The 19,517-nt window shown below is 49.9% G+C and overlaps 8 protein-coding genes across 8 annotated transcripts; 4 read left to right on the top strand and 4 right to left on the bottom strand.

Moving 5' to 3' along the window:
* Window positions 1–207: 207 nt before the first annotated feature.
* EURHEDRAFT_416755 (Tim17/Tim22/Tim23/Pmp24 family protein) lies at window positions 208–1,241 on the bottom strand. The gene is made up of 4 exons (XM_040783041.1): window positions 1,008–1,241; window positions 806–925; window positions 532–729; window positions 208–477 (listed from the first exon to the last, which is right to left on the bottom strand). Exons 1-4 carry the CDS (start codon window positions 1,189–1,191, stop codon window positions 383–385), a joined length of 597 nt encoding a protein of 198 aa, XP_040634831.1. The 5' UTR covers window positions 1,192–1,241; the 3' UTR covers window positions 208–382.
* A 130-nt stretch (window positions 1,242–1,371) lies between these two features.
* EURHEDRAFT_416754 (ubiquitin-specific protease UBP2) lies at window positions 1,372–6,198 on the top strand. Its single transcript, XM_040783040.1, has 12 exons — window positions 1,372–1,505; window positions 1,568–1,708; window positions 1,787–2,541; window positions 2,598–2,808; window positions 2,858–2,903; window positions 2,959–3,353; window positions 3,413–3,501; window positions 3,557–4,094; window positions 4,145–4,826; window positions 4,878–5,298; window positions 5,361–5,532; window positions 5,589–6,198. Exons 2-12 carry the CDS (start codon window positions 1,687–1,689, stop codon window positions 6,164–6,166), a joined length of 3,909 nt encoding a protein of 1,302 aa, XP_040634830.1. The 5' UTR covers window positions 1,372–1,505; window positions 1,568–1,686; the 3' UTR covers window positions 6,167–6,198.
* A 769-nt stretch (window positions 6,199–6,967) lies between these two features.
* On the top strand, window positions 6,968–8,638 carry EURHEDRAFT_518635 (3-oxoacid CoA-transferase; the record flags this gene model as incomplete). The annotated part of the gene is made up of 3 exons (XM_040786698.1): window positions 6,968–7,030; window positions 7,083–8,268; window positions 8,325–8,638. 3 exons carry the CDS (start codon window positions 6,968–6,970, stop codon window positions 8,636–8,638), a joined length of 1,563 nt encoding a protein of 520 aa, XP_040634829.1.
* Window positions 8,639–8,832: 194 nt separating this feature from the next.
* EURHEDRAFT_389802 (ubiquinol-cytochrome c reductase complex assembly factor 2) lies at window positions 8,833–9,479 on the bottom strand. The gene is made up of 2 exons (XM_040779797.1): window positions 9,387–9,479; window positions 8,833–9,338 (listed from the first exon to the last, which is right to left on the bottom strand). The coding sequence occupies exons 1-2, from the start codon at window positions 9,399–9,401 to the stop codon at window positions 8,949–8,951; spliced, it is 405 nt and encodes a 134-aa protein (XP_040634828.1). The 5' UTR covers window positions 9,402–9,479; the 3' UTR covers window positions 8,833–8,948.
* Window positions 9,480–9,612: 133 nt separating this feature from the next.
* Window positions 9,613–11,507, top strand: EURHEDRAFT_416750 (metal homeostatis BSD2 family protein). The gene is made up of 3 exons (XM_040783039.1): window positions 9,613–9,784; window positions 9,904–10,446; window positions 10,513–11,507. Exons 1-3 carry the CDS (start codon window positions 9,761–9,763, stop codon window positions 11,092–11,094), a joined length of 1,149 nt encoding a protein of 382 aa, XP_040634827.1. The 5' UTR covers window positions 9,613–9,760; the 3' UTR covers window positions 11,095–11,507.
* A 39-nt stretch (window positions 11,508–11,546) lies between these two features.
* EURHEDRAFT_416749 (uncharacterized protein) lies at window positions 11,547–14,271 on the top strand. The gene is made up of 2 exons (XM_040783038.1): window positions 11,547–12,017; window positions 12,145–14,271. The coding sequence occupies exons 1-2, from the start codon at window positions 11,825–11,827 to the stop codon at window positions 14,040–14,042; spliced, it is 2,091 nt and encodes a 696-aa protein (XP_040634826.1). The 5' UTR covers window positions 11,547–11,824; the 3' UTR covers window positions 14,043–14,271.
* A 284-nt stretch (window positions 14,272–14,555) lies between these two features.
* Window positions 14,556–16,497, bottom strand: mpkA (mitogen-activated serine/threonine-protein kinase SLT2; the record flags this gene model as incomplete). Its single annotated transcript, XM_040786991.1, has 6 exons — window positions 16,435–16,497; window positions 15,968–16,374; window positions 15,751–15,883; window positions 15,618–15,684; window positions 15,250–15,564; window positions 14,556–15,214 (listed from the first exon to the last, which is right to left on the bottom strand). Exons 2-6 carry the CDS (start codon window positions 16,078–16,080, stop codon window positions 14,556–14,558), a joined length of 1,287 nt encoding a protein of 428 aa, XP_040634825.1. The 5' UTR covers window positions 16,081–16,374; window positions 16,435–16,497.
* EURHEDRAFT_253076 (uncharacterized protein) lies at window positions 16,250–18,077 on the bottom strand. Its single transcript, XM_040778115.1, has 4 exons — window positions 17,647–18,077; window positions 17,292–17,571; window positions 16,435–17,199; window positions 16,250–16,374 (listed from the first exon to the last, which is right to left on the bottom strand). The coding sequence occupies exons 1-3, from the start codon at window positions 17,889–17,891 to the stop codon at window positions 16,480–16,482; spliced, it is 1,245 nt and encodes a 414-aa protein (XP_040634824.1). The 5' UTR covers window positions 17,892–18,077; the 3' UTR covers window positions 16,250–16,374; window positions 16,435–16,479.
* Between the last annotated feature and the right edge of the window lie 1,440 nt (window positions 18,078–19,517).

Raw genomic sequence — 19,517 nt, 5'->3', positions numbered from 1 at the left:
GATTCCTTCGTACTATGGGCGGGAATGCGATTGCTCGATTACATAGCTATCACTTCTGATCCCGGTGATTTGATAACCTCGCTCGCTGATTGGCTGCCGCTCGCGGTTACCCCATACTGGGCCAGCGCTGTACAACAATATGTCAAATGTCAACACAGACACTTACCAAGAATAAGGTGTCTACGGAGTACGGTCCATCGTAAATAGAGCATCCCTGAAGAATTTCTAACGTCCCTATCATGTCTCCACCCCTGCAGATGCATTACTCCGTAGGAAATCCATGTAAACCGCAATGCCACAAAGAAACGGTTTTATTGCAAACGAATTGGTATGGTGATAATTTACAGAAAGCACGCGAACAAACACTTCCAACCGTTCCTTCTCATGATGCTGGTACCTGTGTCGTGGGGACGTCAAAGCCATATGCTTCCTTGATTCTCTCACGCCGTCTCTCCGCGTAGCCGGGGCCGTAGAGACCTATATCATACCAGTTAGCATTGCCCCCCTATCATTTATATATAGACCACATACCTCGTCCCTCACCCAGCTCGGCCAAAGTCTGTTCCCCGGGAATCCGGTAGTTCTTCCGCAATTGTGTACGGCGCTCAAATTCGTCGACCGAGAGGTCCTTGTCTCTCTTGTAACCCCACAGACCGCCAGCGTAGTTAAATCCGCTCATACCAATGGCCAAGCCAGCGCCGTAGCCCATCAGGGCGGGGAATGTCCGGGCTACAACGAATATATGATCAGAAACAAGTTTAACAGAGCGGGATATCTGAAAAGCAAAGAGGAAGTAGGTACGCACCTCGCAGACCCAGAATGGCACCAGAGAAGAAACCTCCAATTGCAACGTTCCAGTGGTCTTCTTTCTCTCGCAGGTTGGCCGATGCGGTCTTCACGAACTCATAGGTACCACCCATGGCCGCTACAATCATTCCTCGTTAGCCACCATTCTTAATCACCCTATTGTACTCCTTCCACAAAAACCAGGATAACCATTTCCATACCAAAAATACCGATCGTGCTGCCGCTCTTGAAGAAGACACCCAGTGGTCCAACATTCTGCTTGGTCAAGGTGTTCTGCACGGCGGCCGCGAAGAGACCAACCCCACCAGTGAGGGTGGTCGCCTTCATTGCCGAACCGATCGCATCGTGCGGGTGGTAGTGGGTTTCTGTGTGTTCCGGGCCCATCGTGGCTGTCGAGGTTGCGGAGGGATGGTGGACGATCTGGCTGCTATCGTATTTCGTTGTTGGCCGGCGGTCCGATGATTGATTCGGAATTTGGAAGGGCGGGTTCTGCCATGATACACCGCTTTCCTGGAGCTACAATGAAGCTCCATGGAGAGCGCTAAATAACTACAACCTTGTACAGTTCGTTGCATACTCTCAAGTGCAAAGATATCGTTTACTTGTCAGCCTTTTTGTTGTCAACTTCCATCAACGTTTATTGCCTTGCGCTGTGGTGGTGTTGAATACTGCTATCGTGCCGCCTCCGCCCAAGTGTGGTGAGCTAGCTCCCCGCTATCTGCGAAGTGTATAAATGCCCAGTGCTTATTGATAACGCCAGTCTCATTTGCAATACTACCTGAAGCGCTCTTATTGGTTCTATGGATGAGCGTTACTTTGTTTGATCGGTTGCTCGTCTAGCCTGACCTTCTGAATCTGTGAGCTCACAAGAGCCTCCCGATGTCATCTCTGCAGAGGTCCGGTATGTATCTCCCTGGTTCCAGCCAGCCTGTCGCCAACCGAGGGCATGTACTAATTTCATCGAATTACTATATTACAGGCAAGACTGCCCCCCGTCTTGTACAGGATGTTCAAGACTACGATCCCGCCCATCCTCCGGGCACCGGCCGCAACTTGCTCTCTGACGTGCCTCCGGTATACCCTGAACACTACAACGGCCCGCAAGACTTCATCTCGTCGCTAGCATGTCGCCATCAGTATGCGCGAAAAGAAATGCAGACATTCCTCTCTCAGCCGGATCAGAGAAGGAATACTGGAACACCTTCGAGAGTCTCAGCGATGTGTACCAAGTGTCGGACCCATCTCCAGGTCGTCGTGAATTACGCTGGCGCAATCGGTCAATCTGGACAAAACCTCTCCGGTCACATCCATCATTTCGTCTACAAGTCAGGCAGGCAGAGGGGCGGTGCTTCACCCGTCGAGGTGACACCCAAGGGCCAGGTCGCGGAATCATTTCACTACGAATGCTCGTATCTGTCGTGCTCCGCGGCGGCGTCCATTCGTGTCCTTAGCCCCGTCCTCGCGGACGATCGGGTGCGACTGTTAACCGATGTGGACTTGCTGGCGGAGCGGACAGACGCGGCAATTGCTGCGTATCCGGAGCGTATGGAGGGAATCGCTCGGCCGCCTCCTATTAACGTGCTGGCAAATTTGCGCATATATATCACCAATGCCATTCGCGATGTCCAGCACAGCATGTCAATTTCGGCCGTCAACAAAAGATTCATGGCCTGCTTTGGTGTTGAGGGGCGACCATGTGGAGAGTTGCTGGAATTCCTGGGTTTCACATTCAAGGTAGGTACCTATTTTGGTAATCTATTAGAGACAGAACTGGTTCTAATGCAAACAAGGAGGCTGAAGGCCTCTGGGACCCTCCCCGACCAAACCCATGGGCAGAATACCCGTACCAGGATCAGCAAAAGATTTTCCTTGACGATATTGCGCATGAGCTGGCAGCGCTTATGGAGCAGCGTCCACCATTGGAAAGAAGAGGCAACAAAATAGATCCTATTGGCCCCTCAGCATCAGATGATCTCCTTGATGCGTTAGAAGCTTTAGCCTGTGAGTATATATCTCACTTCCCAACTGCGCATAGCTAACCTGTAAATAGATCCTAAAACATCAAGATCAAGCGAGTTCCCCATGGCACCCGCACCGTTTGTCTACCTTCAAGCTTTATGATTCTTAACATCAGTCTGACCACTTACCCAGGTATTACGAGGACTTGGGAGCCGTCGAGAACATGTCATCGACCCTTGTCGTGGACGCCTTCAATCGACAAGTCTCAGTAGATCCGGGAAGAACGTCGCTTTACCTCCAATGTTTGAAAGCTATCGGTGAGCTCAGAGGTGGAGAAGATGGAGCCATCATCGATCAAGCTGTCCAAGTCGCCTATGCGGAAGGAAAGTATACCGACGACGACATAGTCACTGCATATCGTTATTTTGGCCTCAGCCACGATGATACCCGTCTCACTGAAGACAGTATCATTGGAAAGTTCTATGCTTTCTTGAGCTCTACTAACCAGGAGACTGAAAGCCGGACGCAGCTATGGAGGATAGGAGACAGTAGGCAGAGTGAACGCATCAAGTCCGCGGCAGAGGACAGTAAGTTCTCTGTACAAGTGAATTACAGGCTATCTTTGATAATTGACTGGTGGAAATAGAAGTTTCGAATGCCGAGCAAGCCCAGGTCTTCCTTGGAGTTGATGACAAGACGGCCGATGATTTCATCATCACCATGTATACGGCAAAGGTATTATTCTCAGACACTTTCACCGTCTAAATCACGAAACTGATGGTTGCATTAGGTGAATGACAACCCCGCAACCAGAGACCTTGCACGAAGGGCTGTTGATCTCATTGCCCAATCTCGAAAATCAGAAGGCTTGAAACACTTCCTTCAAACCGGCGAGGCGGGTGCTGGTGAAATGGACGTCGCAGATGCCTACCGTCTCCTACAGATTCCGGACCGCACCATCGACGATGGGGCAATCATGGCAGCATATACGATCTGCATTGACGAAGCTCCGGCTCAGGCTGAGACATACAACCGCGCTCTGTGTCTCATAGCACAGGACAAGAACAGTTCATTGCTGAGCAGCATGGTCCCGGGTGCTGCTGTACAACCTGGGCGAAATATATCGGAATGGCCTGTTGGGTTGCAGAATATTGGCAATACCTGCTACCTCAACAGCTTGCTCCAGTTCTACTTCTCAGTGCTTCCGTTCCGTGAGATGGTGCTTGATTTCGAAAGCTTTTGCATGAAGATGGATGATGAGGGTATAGACAAAAAGCAAGTCGGGTCACGTAAAATACAGAAACAAGAGGTGGAACGCTCCCAAAAGTGTAAGTTTAGCGATACAGAGAGCAGGCTGCAGATGCTGACCTTGGCCTAGTTCTTCGAGAACTGCGAATTTTATTCAATGATATGATAAACTCCTCCAATCCTTATGTGATTCCAGGGCAAGAATTGGCACGATTGACTTTGATCGGCCCGTCCAACGAGGCCGCAATTCGTCGCCGATCAACGATATCCGCAGGTAGGCCTTCAGGCCTCGGGGAAATTAGCGGGATGCCGATCCTGGGCCCTCTCGGCCCCCCACAGACTACTACTGAGGAATCCGAGAAAAGAGGTCCCAGCGAGAACCCTGCCATCGCCGAGGCAGAGAGGCCCCAGCGACCTATAAGCGACGGTGGTAGTGAGGCTACTCTTGTATCCGAAACCACAAAGCAGGATACACCAGCCGTCCCCGCAGATGATCAACAGAATGCATCCCAGCAGACGGATGTTGTCATGACAGATCCGAGCAGCGACAATGCACCTGAGGCTACTTACGATGACGATAGCCATCCATTTGAGCCAGCGACAGCTCCAATCGCACAGCCTAGTCAACCTCCGCCAGTTCCTCCTCGGCCTACTCCGCAGGTAGATCCGCGTAAGCAGCTTATAGAAGAGGTGGAAATCGGAGCTCAGCAAGACGTGACGGAAGTGATCAATAATGTTCTTTTCCAAAGCCAGTGTGCCATCAGGCCCCTCGGGATTGCACCTGATGGTGAGCAGGTCGACCAGATCAAAGAGTATGCTCGTCTTTATCAGATTACTTGATACTCAGCTGATAATCTCCGCAGCTTGTTCTACGGACGGACCAAATCTTATCTCTCTACTACGAAAAATGTCCGCTCTAGGGAAGAATGGTGGTGCGATATCAAAGTCGACGTTGCAACCGGATCCCGTGATATATACGCGGCAATTGATGGCGCATTCGATGTCCAGAAGGTCAATATTGACAACTCCATAGCCGAACAATACGGTGCCATCAGCAAATTGCCCCCGGTGCTTCAAGTACAAGTACAGCGTGTTCAATTCGACCCGGTAAAGAAAAGTTCTTTCAAATCCACTCATCATCTCGACTTGAAGGAAACGATATACCTTGATCGGTACATGGATACGCAGCACCCTGAGATTCTGAAACGACGAGAGCAGTCCTGGGAGTGGAAGAAATCATTGAGGAAATTGGAAGCTCGACGAGCAGAGTTGTTGCGCAAGAACGTATGTTCATGCTGCCCCCTGTATCATCTATGTGCATTACTAACCATTATCTGTTATTGCAGGAGAGCGATGGGCTTGATATGCCGACACTGTTTAGTAGCACCAAAGACTTGCTCGATGATCTCAACTCGATGAAGGAAGACCCAGAGGCTGCACAGGACGCACTGGATATCAACCCACAGCTCGCGTCCGAATTTGGGCAATTTTCTCAAATTACACAAACCGAGCTGAGTCGTAAGTTTATACTGCAAATCCACCAGCGCCCTAGGGCTATGCTGACCATAACCTAGACATCGAGAAAGAGATCAGAGACACGCAAACAATGATATCGAATCAGTTTGCCGAGTACAGACATCTGGCCTATCGATTGCATGCCGTCTTCGTTCATCGCGGCTCAGTGAGCTTCGGGCATTACTGGATATACATCTACGACTTCAAGAAAAATATCTGGCGCAAATACAACGACAGCGAAGTCACAGAAATCCAAGATCCATCCGAAATCTTCCAAGATCGACAAGAACAGAACCCACCTACCCCATATTTCCTTGTATACGTCAATGACACCATGAAGGACCGATTAGTCAACCCTGTCTGTCGGGAGATTGTCGACCGCCAATCGAATGTTCAATCATTCCCCGAAACAGATCAAGATACCGCTATGCAAAAAGCTATCATGGCTTCACAGCAGCCGACAGAAGGAGACGTCAATATGGATCCGCCAGCGTACAACGAAACATGGGCTGGGAGCGGTGGCGCACCAGGTACGGGGGCTGACCTCCTCCCCTCCTTGGCTCAAGAGAAGAGAGCTGATGGCAATGAAGAGAAACGGTGGTCCAATACCCAGACTAACACAAACGATCCGCAGTAGTAGATACTCAAAAGATGTCCTTTTCGCCTCCCATGGACACAACTGCGAATAATCCGTTGAAGCGCAAAGGGGTAGATGAGGTGGAGAACAGCAACGACTATATCCGGGTGGATTTAACATGATTATATCTTTCTTTTCCCACAGTTTTTTGCTGTTTACTTGTCCAAAGGATGTGTTCTATGAACTTGCTTTTTTCTTGAATTGTATAATGCTCGCCAGGAGATGATGATATGTATGTATGACATGATATGTTTCCTTTGCATGCTAGAGGGGTCACGACTTGTTTTGCCTGTACATAACGGAAGATACCATCATGTTATGACCGTTTACATGGATGTCCATGGTACCGATAGTGTTAGATGGCGACGATAATTAAACTCCGATATGCACTCCGAATCGGAGCCGGCACGTGTAGTCGGCAACCAAGCGCGGAATGACGGACCGAGATATAGTTATCCTTGTTTATAAACAGCCTTGTAATTAGGATTGAAAGTACGAACTTCGGGGGTTGTATAAGCATAGTGATAGAAGAAACAGGGGAATGTATCTAAGCATAAAATAACTAACATCCTCTCTAATATCCGCTGGATAATACAGTCAGTTGTTCTGTCAATACAATGCGGGGGTTTTCCGGGGTATGCGGAGAGCCGGGTCCGGCCACTTTCCGCTGTGTCGCAGCGGGTGTATATAAAGCCCGCTTCTCCTCATATCATCTTACCTGTTTATCATCGTGTTTGCCTGTCTGTCAATAGTCCTTGTATAGTGTGATACACCCGACGGACCCATACATAAACGATCGTCATGTCTTCACAACTTGCGACCTGCCTGCGCATCGCCAGGCAGTTTTCGACTGACCCCAGCAAGGTAAGAAAACAATTCGTCTCTCCGTTTATTCACAGTCGCTAACTTCAAATAGCACCAGAAATTCCTCGCCCGTACATTCTCCAGCAGCGCCCGCCGCTATGAAATCAACAAGGTCGTCGGATCTGCCGACCTAGCCATCAAAGACATGAAATCCAACTCCACCCTCCTGGCAGGCGGTTTCGGTCTCTCCGGTGTCCCCGATACCCTCATCAATGCCGTCCGCGCAAACCCCTCAATTACAGGCCTGACGGCAGTCAGCAACAACGCCGGTGTCGACGGCTCGGGCCTGGGTCTACTCCTGCAGTCCAAGCAGATCCGGAAGATGATTGCCAGTTACGTCGGCGAGAACAAGACTTTCGAGCGGATGTATCTGACCGGTGAAATTGAGATGGAGTTGACCCCGCAGGGCACGCTGGCAGAGCGGTGCCGCTCTGGCGGTGCTGGCATTCCTGCTTTCTACACGCCTGCTGCATTTGGAACGGTTGTGCAGACAGGTGACTTGCCGTTGAAACATAATTCTGATGGAACTGTGGCGCTGTACAGCAAGGCGCGGGATGTCAAGGTGTTTGACAACAAGAGCTATGTCATGGAGGAAGCTATCAAGGGTGACTATGCATTCGTGAAGGCGTGGAAAGCGGATAAGCTGGGTAACTGCCAGTTCCGCTATGCGGCGGCCAACTTCAACGGTGCTATGGGTCGTAACGCTAAGATGACTATTGTCGAGGCTGAGAACATCGTTGAGGTCGGTGAGATTGACCCCGCGGCTGTGCACTTGCCTGGTATCTACGTCAAGCGTGTGATCCAGAGCACTACAGACAAGAAGATTGAAAAGTACACCTTCGCCAAGGAGGAGGGTGAAGAGCAGAGTGCTGCAGCCTTGGGCAAGGGCGACACTGCCAGCAAGCGTGAGCGTATTGTCCGTCGTGCGGCCAAGGAGTTCAAGAACGGCATGTACGCCAACTTGGGTATTGGTATGCCCATGCTGGCTCCTAACTTCGTCGACCCCTCCGTCGAGGTCATGCTTCAGTCGGAGAACGGTATTCTGGGATTGGGCCCTTACCCTAAGAAGGGCCAGGAGGACCCGGATCTTATTAATGCTGGTAAGGAGACGGTTACTCTTCTGCCCGGTGCAGCCGTCTTTGGCAGCGACGAGTCCTTCGGTATGATCCGGTCTGGCCGTGTCAACTTGACCATCCTGGGTGCTATGCAAGTTAGCGCTAATGGTGACCTTGCAAACTGTAAGATCCCATCTCCCCATTCAATTCCTGCAGGATAACGAAGCTAACTATATTAGGGATGCTTCCCGGCAAGATAAAGGGCTTCGGCGGTGCCATGGACCTCGTTTCCAACCCTTCCGCCACCAAGGTTGTCGTGACCATGGAGCATACCGACAAGAAGGGCAACCCCAAGATCGTCAAGAAATGCGAGTTCCCCTTGACCGGCAAGACCTGCGTCAGCCGTATCATCACTGAACTTTGCGTTTTCGACGTCGACTTCACCAACGGTTTGACTCTAATCGAGCTTGCTGACGGTGTTACCGTTGACGAGGTCAAGTCCAAGACTGAGGCTCCGTTCAAGGTTGCTGATGACTTGAAGCCTATGCTGTAAGATGTTTTTTTTTCTCTGATGAGATGATATCCATGGTTGTTTGCATGTTTTAAAAGGATTATTGAGCGTGTATGGATTTGTTGGTTGATCGATTGCATTCGACTGTATATCCTTGATTGTTTATGAGTTATGTATTTTGTTAGCAGATGTATATACCTGGCAATATAAACCATTGCCAAACCATACTATGAGTTGCATAGTAGAGCAGTCTTTTCTCATTCCTATTCATACATCCAGTAAAGAGTATTATACATCATAAACGACATTTTAAATACCATAACCCGTAAGAACAAAACACACCATAAACCGCTTAAGAAAACCTAAGCAATCCCTTCAACCTTTTCCCCAACCTCCCAAACCAATCCCTCTCCGGCGCCTCCTCAAACTCCCTAACCACATTGTCATAATGATCTGGGCTACTAGCCGGCCTGCGCAGCTTCTGCGACAACGGATACCGTCTTGTATATCTATCTTCCAACAACGAGGACAATGCATTCAAGGACGCTTCGGACATTTCTTGCGGTTGTTGATTCTGGGGTAGGTGCTGTTGTTGCTGCGATGCTGCAGCATTTTGGGTAGAGGCTTGTGAGACGCGGGTTTGCAGGTAGGTTTGGACTGAGACTGAAGCTGGACGGACGGGGTCGGAGGGCCAGTGGGAGAGGAGGTGGGAGATGCGGGTTTGGAGGGTTTGTGGACGGACCTGGTTGCTGTTAGTGTTGATTCTATAGTGGTCATGGGTTTAACTTACTGGTGGCTTTGACATGGTTACGGCTGTTTATGTTAATTATTTAAGTTGAGCAGTGTGAGAAAGGAGTATTGACTGAATTAAGTTAGATGATAATTGTGACCAAGAGGATTGGATATGCGGCGATGAAGTAAATATGCCTCAGGCATGGATTGATAAGGCTACAAGGCACCAAGGCACCAAACCCTCCCCATCTCCCTTCTGCATCGCCATCCTGAGCCATCCATCATCGTCCTCGCCGCCAGTAACTCGTTCTCTCGTTTTCTATCCATCTCCCGAACCTCCCCTAGCGCCTTCTACGTCTCCTTTGTGTATTAGCTTAATCTACGCTCCCACAGACTCTCCTTTTCTTTCCATCTCTGCCTCGCTCGCTCATCATGAGCTCGCAGCGTTATCAACGGGTAAGTCTCCGCCGCTGATCTGGATGGATCACATCACGACAATCGCCATACTCTCAAGTCCTATTCTCTCTCGGATGCGGTTCATTCGACTTAGAAACTGACAAAAAGACTGGGTTTAGGTAAATGCCCATGACGAAGATGACCCAAATCCCTACCCGTCGAATCCGTCCCGGTCGAACTCGCACCTCACTCCATCCTCTCCACCTCCCTCGTTCCACTCTCGCTCTTCCTCGCCTTCCTCTAGACGCCTTTTAAACAATGACACTCGCCGGGCCGACGATGCGGACCAGACTCTTGCCGATGCGTTCGACGATGGGAGCGACTCGGAGGTTGAAAATGAGCCTGATGATAGGCAGCGCTTAATGCGGGCGAACCCCGAGCCGCAATTTATTGCCGGTGGTAGCGACTACAACAACGATGACAACGGGAACGGTAACAGTAGTGCCGCCGCGTCTTCGTCGAGCCAAGGGGGAGGACAAGGACAACAGCAGCAGGATCAGACACAGCAGCAGGGTCGGGGGATCTTTAGAAGGCTGACCATCCTTCCGTCATTTACGCCTTCATCTTCTGCGCCGGGCCGTGTGATCGGATCGAATGATGGCGTGTTTGCGAATTTGGCGGCTAAGCCTGAGAGGGGTGAGAAGAATGAGGATTTGCCTCCGGTGGGTCTCTTTGTTGTCTTTTTTTTTTTCTTTTGTATTCTCTTGAGCGTTGCTAATCCATGTTAGTCCTACGAAGAAGCAGCCGCCGATGCGACTCCGCCGTACTGGGAAACTACTATCTTGGCGCCTGGCATTTCGTCTGATGAGGTGTTCGTGGACGGACTGCCGGTTGGGTCGATCTTCTCCTTTGTCTGGAACGCCATGATTTCGATGTCTTTCCAACTGGTCGGATTCCTCCTCACTTACCTCTTACACACAACACACGCAGCCAAGAACGGAAGCAGAGCTGGTCTCGGCCTTACCCTCGTGCAGTATGGATTCTACATGAAAGGCGGGAGCGATACAAAACCGGAAGATGGCAGTGATGCGGACCAATATACCAACCCTCCAGACCCGAACAGCCACAATTTCGATCCCGATGCTGTGACAGACGGTTCTGGTGGCGATGGCAGTGGTGCTATGTCTGCTATTAGCACTAGCGAGTGGATCTCCTACGTCCTGATGATCGTCGGTTGGTTTATTCTGATCCGCGCCATCAGTGATTTCTTGCGGGCCCGACGCCACGAGCAGCTTGTATTACAGAGCCCTGACCGTGGGCTCGGCGTTCCAGTTATCGCGGAGGGCGAGAGAGCAGAGACGGTGGTTTGATACACTTGGCAAACAACAATCAAATGGGTTTCTTCTTGGGACAGTACAGTCATTATTCTTGCGTATAGGTTGGGAATTTCATTGGGAGCATGGAGTTATAAACATTTGTTTGTATGGATATGGTTGGGTTTAATATCATACGGGGACATTATCTGCCGGCTTTCACTTCATTCAATTTCCCATTTGTTATTTGGACGTGCCGTCTTTCTTTTCTTCTGTTTGTTTCCTTTTTATATATGTTTGATACTTGGGATTGCGCATTCAGCACACTAAGCATACCATGTAGTTATATTCGTTGGGAAGAGATACCAATCAAGACGGATACTGTTTTTGCTGACGCTTGTTTTGTTGGCCCCCCCCCCGGTGCCTGAGGCTGTGCCCACTTGTCGCCTCTCGTCGGGTTGTCATAGGCAGCTTTTTTTTTTTTTTTTTTTCGATTCATTCCTTTTCCTGTGACTGTATCCTCCACTGTTTTTATTCTTCTTCTTCTTCTTCTTCTCAGCCTCAGCCTCAGCCTTCTACATCGTCGTCTTCTGATCATCAGCATCGCTCACTCTTTCTTGGCATCTCTCCGCAGGTCTCCGGACAACTGCAGAAAACCCAACTCTTTCTCTCTTGCGGACGGAACCTTTCTCCATTTTCCCAAGAGCTACGACAAAATCCGGCACAGACCATCCCTTGCACGCTTCCATCCATATTCCGACGTTCTTCCACAGTCTTTCTGGAATAAATGGCGGTGGACGGGGGTTCCATTTCGTCCTCCGCGCCGCCGAACCATGGCATGGCTCAGGGACCCGTCGAAGCTCGTTCGCTGTCGTCGATTACGGGCATCGCGTCAAATCCCCCATCATACCCACGAAATCCCACGCAGAAGAAGCTAGATCCGTTGGAATTGTATATTGTGAGGGTCCCTGGGAGTAAAGGTAGGCTAGCGTCGCAAACGCAAAGCACATGTTTGCCCCGCATGTTTATGGGAAACTTTTGCTTTTCTCTTTGATTTTGATGATAAGATAGATGAATGGCTAATGTTTGCTTTTTCTTCATGCATAGATGTGTTTCTTTCCCCTCTCAAGCCGCCGACCAAAGATAGCGTTTCCGCAGAAGCTATCAATGCCTCTCTTTATTACCTGCACGTCGCGACACCGGAGGATGAGGCCTTGCTACATGAAGTGGAAGAGGAACGGGAAGAAGAGGCCATTTTGCGCAGGGAGATGTTTGGTGATGAAGCAGAGTCTGGTCCAATGCGGCAAGAGTTTGCGCGATTGAATAATGTACGACGGAAGCCGGTCCCTGGTGGTGCTCCTACCGTTGATACTGGCAATGCGGATGCGAATTCGATTACCGCCTCTCCCCCGCCATCTTTGCCCTCGCAGGAAAACATTCCCCCCACCGTCCCCGTGCATCAGCTTCAAGTGTCGTCTCCCACTCCCTTTGCGAAGAGTGCGCCAGACACCGAACTTCCAAAAGAAGCCGGCCACCGAGTACAGTTTATGGAACGGAAACCTACTATAAAGCGGAAACCTACGATACGGAGTCCTACACCACAGCGACCACCTCCTACTATTCCGAATGAAGAGCCCTTAAAGACCACGGAGAGCGGTCACCCGGCTAAGAGAAATAACCGGTGGAGCGCGATGGCAGGATATGTGAACAGACCAGGGCTTGAGAACTGGAAGGAAGCATTATCGAACAATCGACACAGCTTGGATTCCAGACGGACGGAATTGAGGCCACCATCGTCCCATGAATCGCCGCGAAGAAGCCCAGGGCTTTCGCCTAGTCGGAGATCGCACGACAGCAGGTCTCCGGATCCCAGTCCTGGTTTTCACATTACGCTCATTCGACGAGATCCTACGCATGGAACGCAATGGAATGTAGCAACGATCTCCACTCAGCGGTTGGATGAAGGCGTGATGGATCTAGAGATTTCGACGCCAGGATACAACCGTTTCCTTGCGCAGGATGAGCCGATATCTCTTGCGAGTCTGGGGTTGAATACAGACAAAATGAATGGTCCATCGTTTTCCGCACTCCAAGCCCTTCAACAACAAGCTGAATCCCATGGACCTGTTCCGCACAACGATACCCCCAACGATAACAGCTCACAAGAACCACCCGGCCCTAAGAGATTCCGTCGGAAGTTATGCGTCTCAAGACCGTTGCAAGACGAAGGACGAGGCTCAATCGACCAACAATCTGCACCACGCGGCTCCATCGACAGCACCGGTCCGGGCAGTCCGCCACCAAAGTCGCAAAATGGAAGTCTCTCCAAGCTCAAGAGCGGCTACTACACCTTCAACTCGCCCTGGAATGGTGTCTGCACATTCTCAACGAGCGTGAACGGCCGCAGTCTGAAATGCAAACATATGATTCCTCTCCAGGCGCCTGCCGGTTTCTCCTCGACTTCCACGCAGACAGTGGGGACCAGCCCAGCCGTAACAGTCGCCGAAATCCGCTTCAACACACCTTTCCAGCCCGGCCATCTCCACCACCAACCTAATCCCACACATCTCTCCCCTTGGCAGCTCAGCCAGACATCCACCTTCGCCAACCCCCATGCCGAACCCAACGACCAACCCTTATCCACCACCCCCAGCAACATCCCCTCGGAACAACAATCCCCACCGCTACAACCAGCAAACCCAACCTCCAAACGCGCCTCCCTCGCCCAAATCCTCAACCCCAATCGCCCTCGCGCCCACACCACCAACAACGCGCTAGGAAACATCGGCCTAACCCGCAAACCCTCCACCGCCAGCACGGCCAGCAAAAGCAGCGACGATCCCGATCGTTTGGACTTCTCGCTTGCTCGCGAACGTGCTGGTGGGGGGATGCGCGGGAAGAGTGCTAAGTTGGGGAAGTTAGTGGTTGAGGATGAAGGGATTAAAATGTTGGATTTGGTGGTTGCGGCTTGTATGGGGGTTTGGTGGAGGGGGTATTATTATTGATTGTACCAGGGTGTTGACTATTGACTTTTCGTTTCCCTTGGTTTGGTCTTTTGCGTTGCATACAAGCTTCGAGGTTTTGTTTCTTCATTTGTCTTGTTTTGAAGCTGGAGTTGTACGATCTTATGATTTACGAGCGATGTGTCTTTTGTATTTATTTGCATTTCTGGAATATATAGCCTAGTCATTTGGTTTATCCTTTACCGGCAGATACTATATAGACCTGGTAATAATATTTTTTTATTCTCTATCAACGAATAGTTCACCAAGAATCATGCAGATGTATATGCACCATACCCTAGAAGCAACAGCGCTTGTATACATAGACAGCGATATAGAAAAAGACAATACAAAAACAAAACAAAAAAAAGAAAAAACTATTTTCTATTCATAAATGACAAAAATGCAGCAGATTGAAGAAACGGAAAGTAGACACAATCGAGTTTATATGAGATGAACATACTGGGAACCGCCCCGCGACTCCAGAATAATATTCCAACAAGCTCCAAAAACAAATCAACGATGATGAGCATCCATTCCCCGCGCTAGTGACGCCTCAAGATCACTAGCAGGACCCCCACCCCCAGCAGCCTCCTGAGGCTTGGGTTCTTCATGCTTCCAGCCACCATTCTGGCCCTCGGGGATCGGAACGTTGCCGAGTTGTTGCTGCTGTGCGGCGACAGCAGCAGCGTGCGCCTGGGATTGTTGCCTCACAGCAGCGCGGAAGTTGACGACTTCCTCGTAGATCATTTTGCGCATCTGAGCGACGTCCTCGACGACTTCAAAGTGGAAGTCGAAGGTCGTGGGGCAGGCGGGTTCGTCTGAGGCATCGTGCCAGATGTGCAGGTAGGGATGCTCGAGAGCCTGCTCAACAGAGATACGCGAGGTGGGATCGAAGGCGAGCATGCGGTCGAGGAGGTCGAGGGCGTCGGGGTTGGCATTGGGGAAGAGGCGGTCGAACGGGATCTTGGGCATGAAGGGGAGGTTGCGGACGTATTCCTGGGCGCGGGGGGAGCCGATGCGGCCCAGAGTTTCTTCGTTGGGGGTGCCCAGGTAGTGCAGGATTTGGTTGAGCTGGTCGACGTAGTCGCGGCCCTTGAAGAAGGGGCGGCCGCCGAGGAGTTCGGCGAGGATACAGCCGACGGACCACACGTCAACTATCGGGGTTAGTATCACTGTTGAAACAGTGAGATCAGACAGTGAAACGTACTGGCTTTGGTGTAGCTCTGGAAGCTCAACATAATCTCTGGAGCACGGTACCATCTTGTCGCGACGTATTCGGTCATGTAACCAGCATTCTCCTCGGGATCGATCGAGAAACCACGCGCGAGGCCAAAGTCACAAATCTTAAGTTCACAGTCCGCATTGACCAACAAGTTACCGGGCTTCAAGTCACGGTGCAGGACGTTCGCCGAATGGATGTACTTCAAACCGCAGAGGATTTGGTAGACGAAAGACTGGAAATGCGCATCGGTCAAGGGCTGTCCGGAACGAATAATAGCGGCCAAGTCACACTCCATCAATTCTAGAGAAGGGTCAGTGCTGTGACGGATAATTAAAGGGGAGGGGCAACCCCACCTTCGTACAGATATGTTTCATTGAAGTTATCCGGGCGAGGAATGTCCATATCATACAGACAGGTAATCTGTTGCTGTCAGCATCACACCTTGCCGGAGTATCCAAAGACATTAGTATAATATCGAAAACGTACGTTACGGTGGCCGCGGAAGTGCTGCAATAGCTTAATTTCTCTCAGGGCGCGCTTGGCCAATATCTTCTTGCTGAACACGTTGGTAACCTTCTTGATGGCGACGCCATCACCCGTGACATTGTCGTTTGCGGCACTAGGAGCGAGTCTCATCAGCATTGTCTTTTAACACATCGATACAAGCGCGCGAAACAACCAGACAGAAGTGCCGGACACCTACCAGACAATACCGTATGCGCCCTGACCCAACTCCTTGGTCACATGGTATCTGTCGCCGACAATGAAATCCTGATTGAAGACCTTGTAGATCTTGCGACCTTGTAAATCAGCCATGGCGCCGGGTTGGACTGAGAGTGCGCTCGTGTTCAAACACGGGGGAGAGTGCTTTAATCGGCAGTGAACGCGGAATAGTTTTCGCAGGAAGAAATCGTACTCGGACAGAGCTGGAATATAGCAGTAGGAGGGGGAAAGAAGAAAAAGGAGGTGGGAGTGAGACAAGCAAAGAGAGTGATTTGACAGCGTTGACACTCAGTTGGTGTCCAGCCCCGCAGTGATTGCCCGGGTGGAGCGGGGCGAATCAACAATCAGTCAGCACACAAAAATAAGGGACCTGAAAGAATATGAAGGCTTCTTTTGTTAGAGATTGTCTTTCTGACTGCCATATACACTATTTATGACCAGACATACTAGTAAATGAAAGCGATTGAATTATATATGCACTCTACCAACCTATTAAGCGTTATAATTATCTATAGTCTCATTCTTAGCTAGAATCACTCTCCAACACCACCCACACCAACCTCGATACTTACCCTCCTCTTCTCGATCCAGATATCGTCCAGTATCACGCTCATCCTCATACTCAGGAACGCAAGCTCCCACCATAACCCTTTTCTTGACCTTCTGCTTAAACCTCCCTCCGATTCCAACAATCTCCTGGCGAAAGTAACCCGGCTCTTCGTCGTCCAGGGTCGACATACTATTATCACCGGCATGTTGTAGAAGCCCGTGGTTATGGAGCCCATCCGGATCATCATCTGCTTCACTGACCACCTCAAGTTCAATTTCCTGAGCCGCCAGACAGCTCTCCCCTCGACCGCACTTGACACCCTGACAACCTTCACCAATTCCCGTTCCTAACCCGCCCAGATGGGTACTGTATCGGGTACGCCAGGTCCACACCCGGCGATAAGTGGTGTCCTCTCTCCGGATGGTATGTCCACATTGGTAGCAAAGCCAGACGGCATCTCCACATGAGCATGGTGTACGCATAAATGCCGGTGCGGTGAAGCTCGAAAGGTCAAATGACGAAACTGTTTCTTGCGAATGCATGTTTGGTGGCGTAGGAAAGTATGCTATGTGCTGGGAAATTGGAACAGTGTGACAAGTGGTGCATAGTCGACGAATGCGGTTCTTGAGCATGGCGTTTGTCGGAGTTTTTATTGTGCAATTCTGAAGCGACACTGTCAGTATGCCGCAGCAGCCAAGTATCCAGGGCATCTTACCCTGCAGATAACCTTAGAGCACCTCCGGCATTCGCCCACCATATCTCTTGCACATTTGCTAACCTTCCCTCGAGTCATTCTCCCGGACTGTCCGGTACCCTGGCTAAGGAGTTGAATAACGGATTTGACGCTATCCGGAATGGCAGCACCGCTATTTAACATATCCGATAAGGTCTCAAAATATTCATTCTCGCAACGCAGGGTCCGCTTGGTGAGTTGTTGTCGATACGGCGTTAGGTTCATATGGAATTGGCGACAGGTCTGTGAGAGGGCATGCAGCGTATTCAGGTCCACGCATCGAGCTAACTCTTCGACAATTCTGGTATCCAATTATCCAAAGTTAGCGCGCACACCTGAAGCACGAAGACAAGCTGTCAGTAGTAGTGATCCATACGGATAGCAGCTCAAGGCAGCTGAAAAGGTAGTCTGGTTGGAACACCGGTTTGTCGAGAGATGGCCATCGGATGAATCGACAGGGCTTTCATCTGTAGTAGAACTGTTCATTTGCTTCGAAGACGGTATTAATGATGCCTTCTCAGGCCTGATGAGATAGCTCTGGAGCAAGACATCTTCGGGACCTCCGGGAAGATGATGCTGGCTGCTGAAAGCATCATCGTCTAAGTCGACAAACACTACCATTTTCTTGCCGTGAACAAGCAGTTGAAACTAGAGCAAAAAAAAAAAGTACAAAAATTGAATTACTATAAGCAAGAGTTGCAGATCATGGTCGTGATGTACGAAGAAGAGATGAGATGGAAAATGATGTGAAGCGGGAAGCGATCACTTCCGTCTTCGGAGCGGAGATCTAGCACTCATTGACCGTATGCAGTAGAAATTGGTCTCCGAGTATACTCTGAATTACTGAAAGCGGAGAGATAGCCTTGATTTGTATCTTTATTCTTTTCTCAAGCAAATCGTCTAACGTGTGCGCCGTGGGGGATCTCAAGCCAGTAGTCTGACGTCACCATATCGATAAGCCAAACCAGCAACATCCGAGCAATCGGCCTAAGCCCTGGTTACTAGTATGTTAGTTGAAGCTTCCAATCAAATTCAATTCATCAAAAAAACTGATCCCCCAAACATAAGCAAGGAAAATTTGTCCAGAATATCCTATCTTGTTGGAAATAATGTCGAAAGGACATTTCTCAATGTCGCTGCACTTTGCCTGACCATCCTCTTTAAAAATGTCCGGCTGCGATTGCAACAGCCACAGGTATTCGTGCAATGCCCTCGGTTCACGTCGCGGTGTGTTGGCCGAGCCTTCTCGCAATATCCACAATCTCTACCACAGCAGCCGCCACGCCCAGTGCAGTCTTGCCGTAGCCATGCATTGAGGTACCAGTTGAGATCTCTTCTGTATGCGTTCCATGCTCGTTTAACGCTTCCTTGAGGTATATCTGACTCTACCGCCTAGTAAAGTCGGCAACTGTCCCAATACTAATTGCCAAGGCGCCTGAGTTCCTTTTTGTACGTGTTAAGCCGGGCCCTCTTCATATTCAATACATACTTATTACCGTTCAATTCCAGTAAATTGCACAAAGCCTAGACTTCTTCCTGGGCATACTTCTCTCTTCAGACAAGCCAGCGGAGTTCAATATCTGCCACAACAAAGCGCTGGGCCCATTCTTGTACGCTGTCTTTCCAATTTTTGCTCCGCTGCCAGAATATGTGCCAGCGGGCAGTCTGCGTAAGTTGAGGGTTGCCGGTCTCATCCAGCCTAGTCTCGAGCCAGCACATATTGGCTATGTTTTGAGGAGCAGGCTGTTCCAGACTTGCAAGGTGTACTTTTGCCTTGTTGGCAAATGACCGATGCTTTGAGAAGCATGCATTGGTCAGTTCCCGAGGCTGTCCATTTGTGGACAAGTAATACCATTCCTGCTATGTGTCCTTATCGTACAAAGGCTTTATTGTGCATACTTTAGTCTAGGAGACGCCAAATTTTCCAAATTTGCTAGCGAACGTTTCACCTTGTCAAAGGGTCATTTTGATCTCATCCGGCTTCTGACTGTTCATTCCTCAGGTACCAACCTCACAGCATCTCAATAGCAGAGAATCTAGCATTGGAGCACAATAGTTTATATGGTTCTATAACATCAAATTCAAAATGGGTATATGTAGATACAAAGGAAAGAAAACCAAAACTCCATAACCATAACCATAACCATGCCAGCATCAATGGAGAGACTCCAGGGTCATCTCGTCGTTTTATATCAAACAAAAGAAATGAACAAAGGAAATATATATACCGGTGTCACTGAGACACCT

This window comes from Aspergillus ruber, assembly GCF_000600275.1.
Source record: "Aspergillus ruber CBS 135680 unplaced genomic scaffold scaffold00038, whole genome shotgun sequence".
Taxonomy (NCBI): domain Eukaryota; kingdom Fungi; phylum Ascomycota; class Eurotiomycetes; order Eurotiales; family Aspergillaceae; genus Aspergillus; species Aspergillus ruber.
This window is presented reverse-complemented; position numbering and strand designations above follow the sequence as displayed.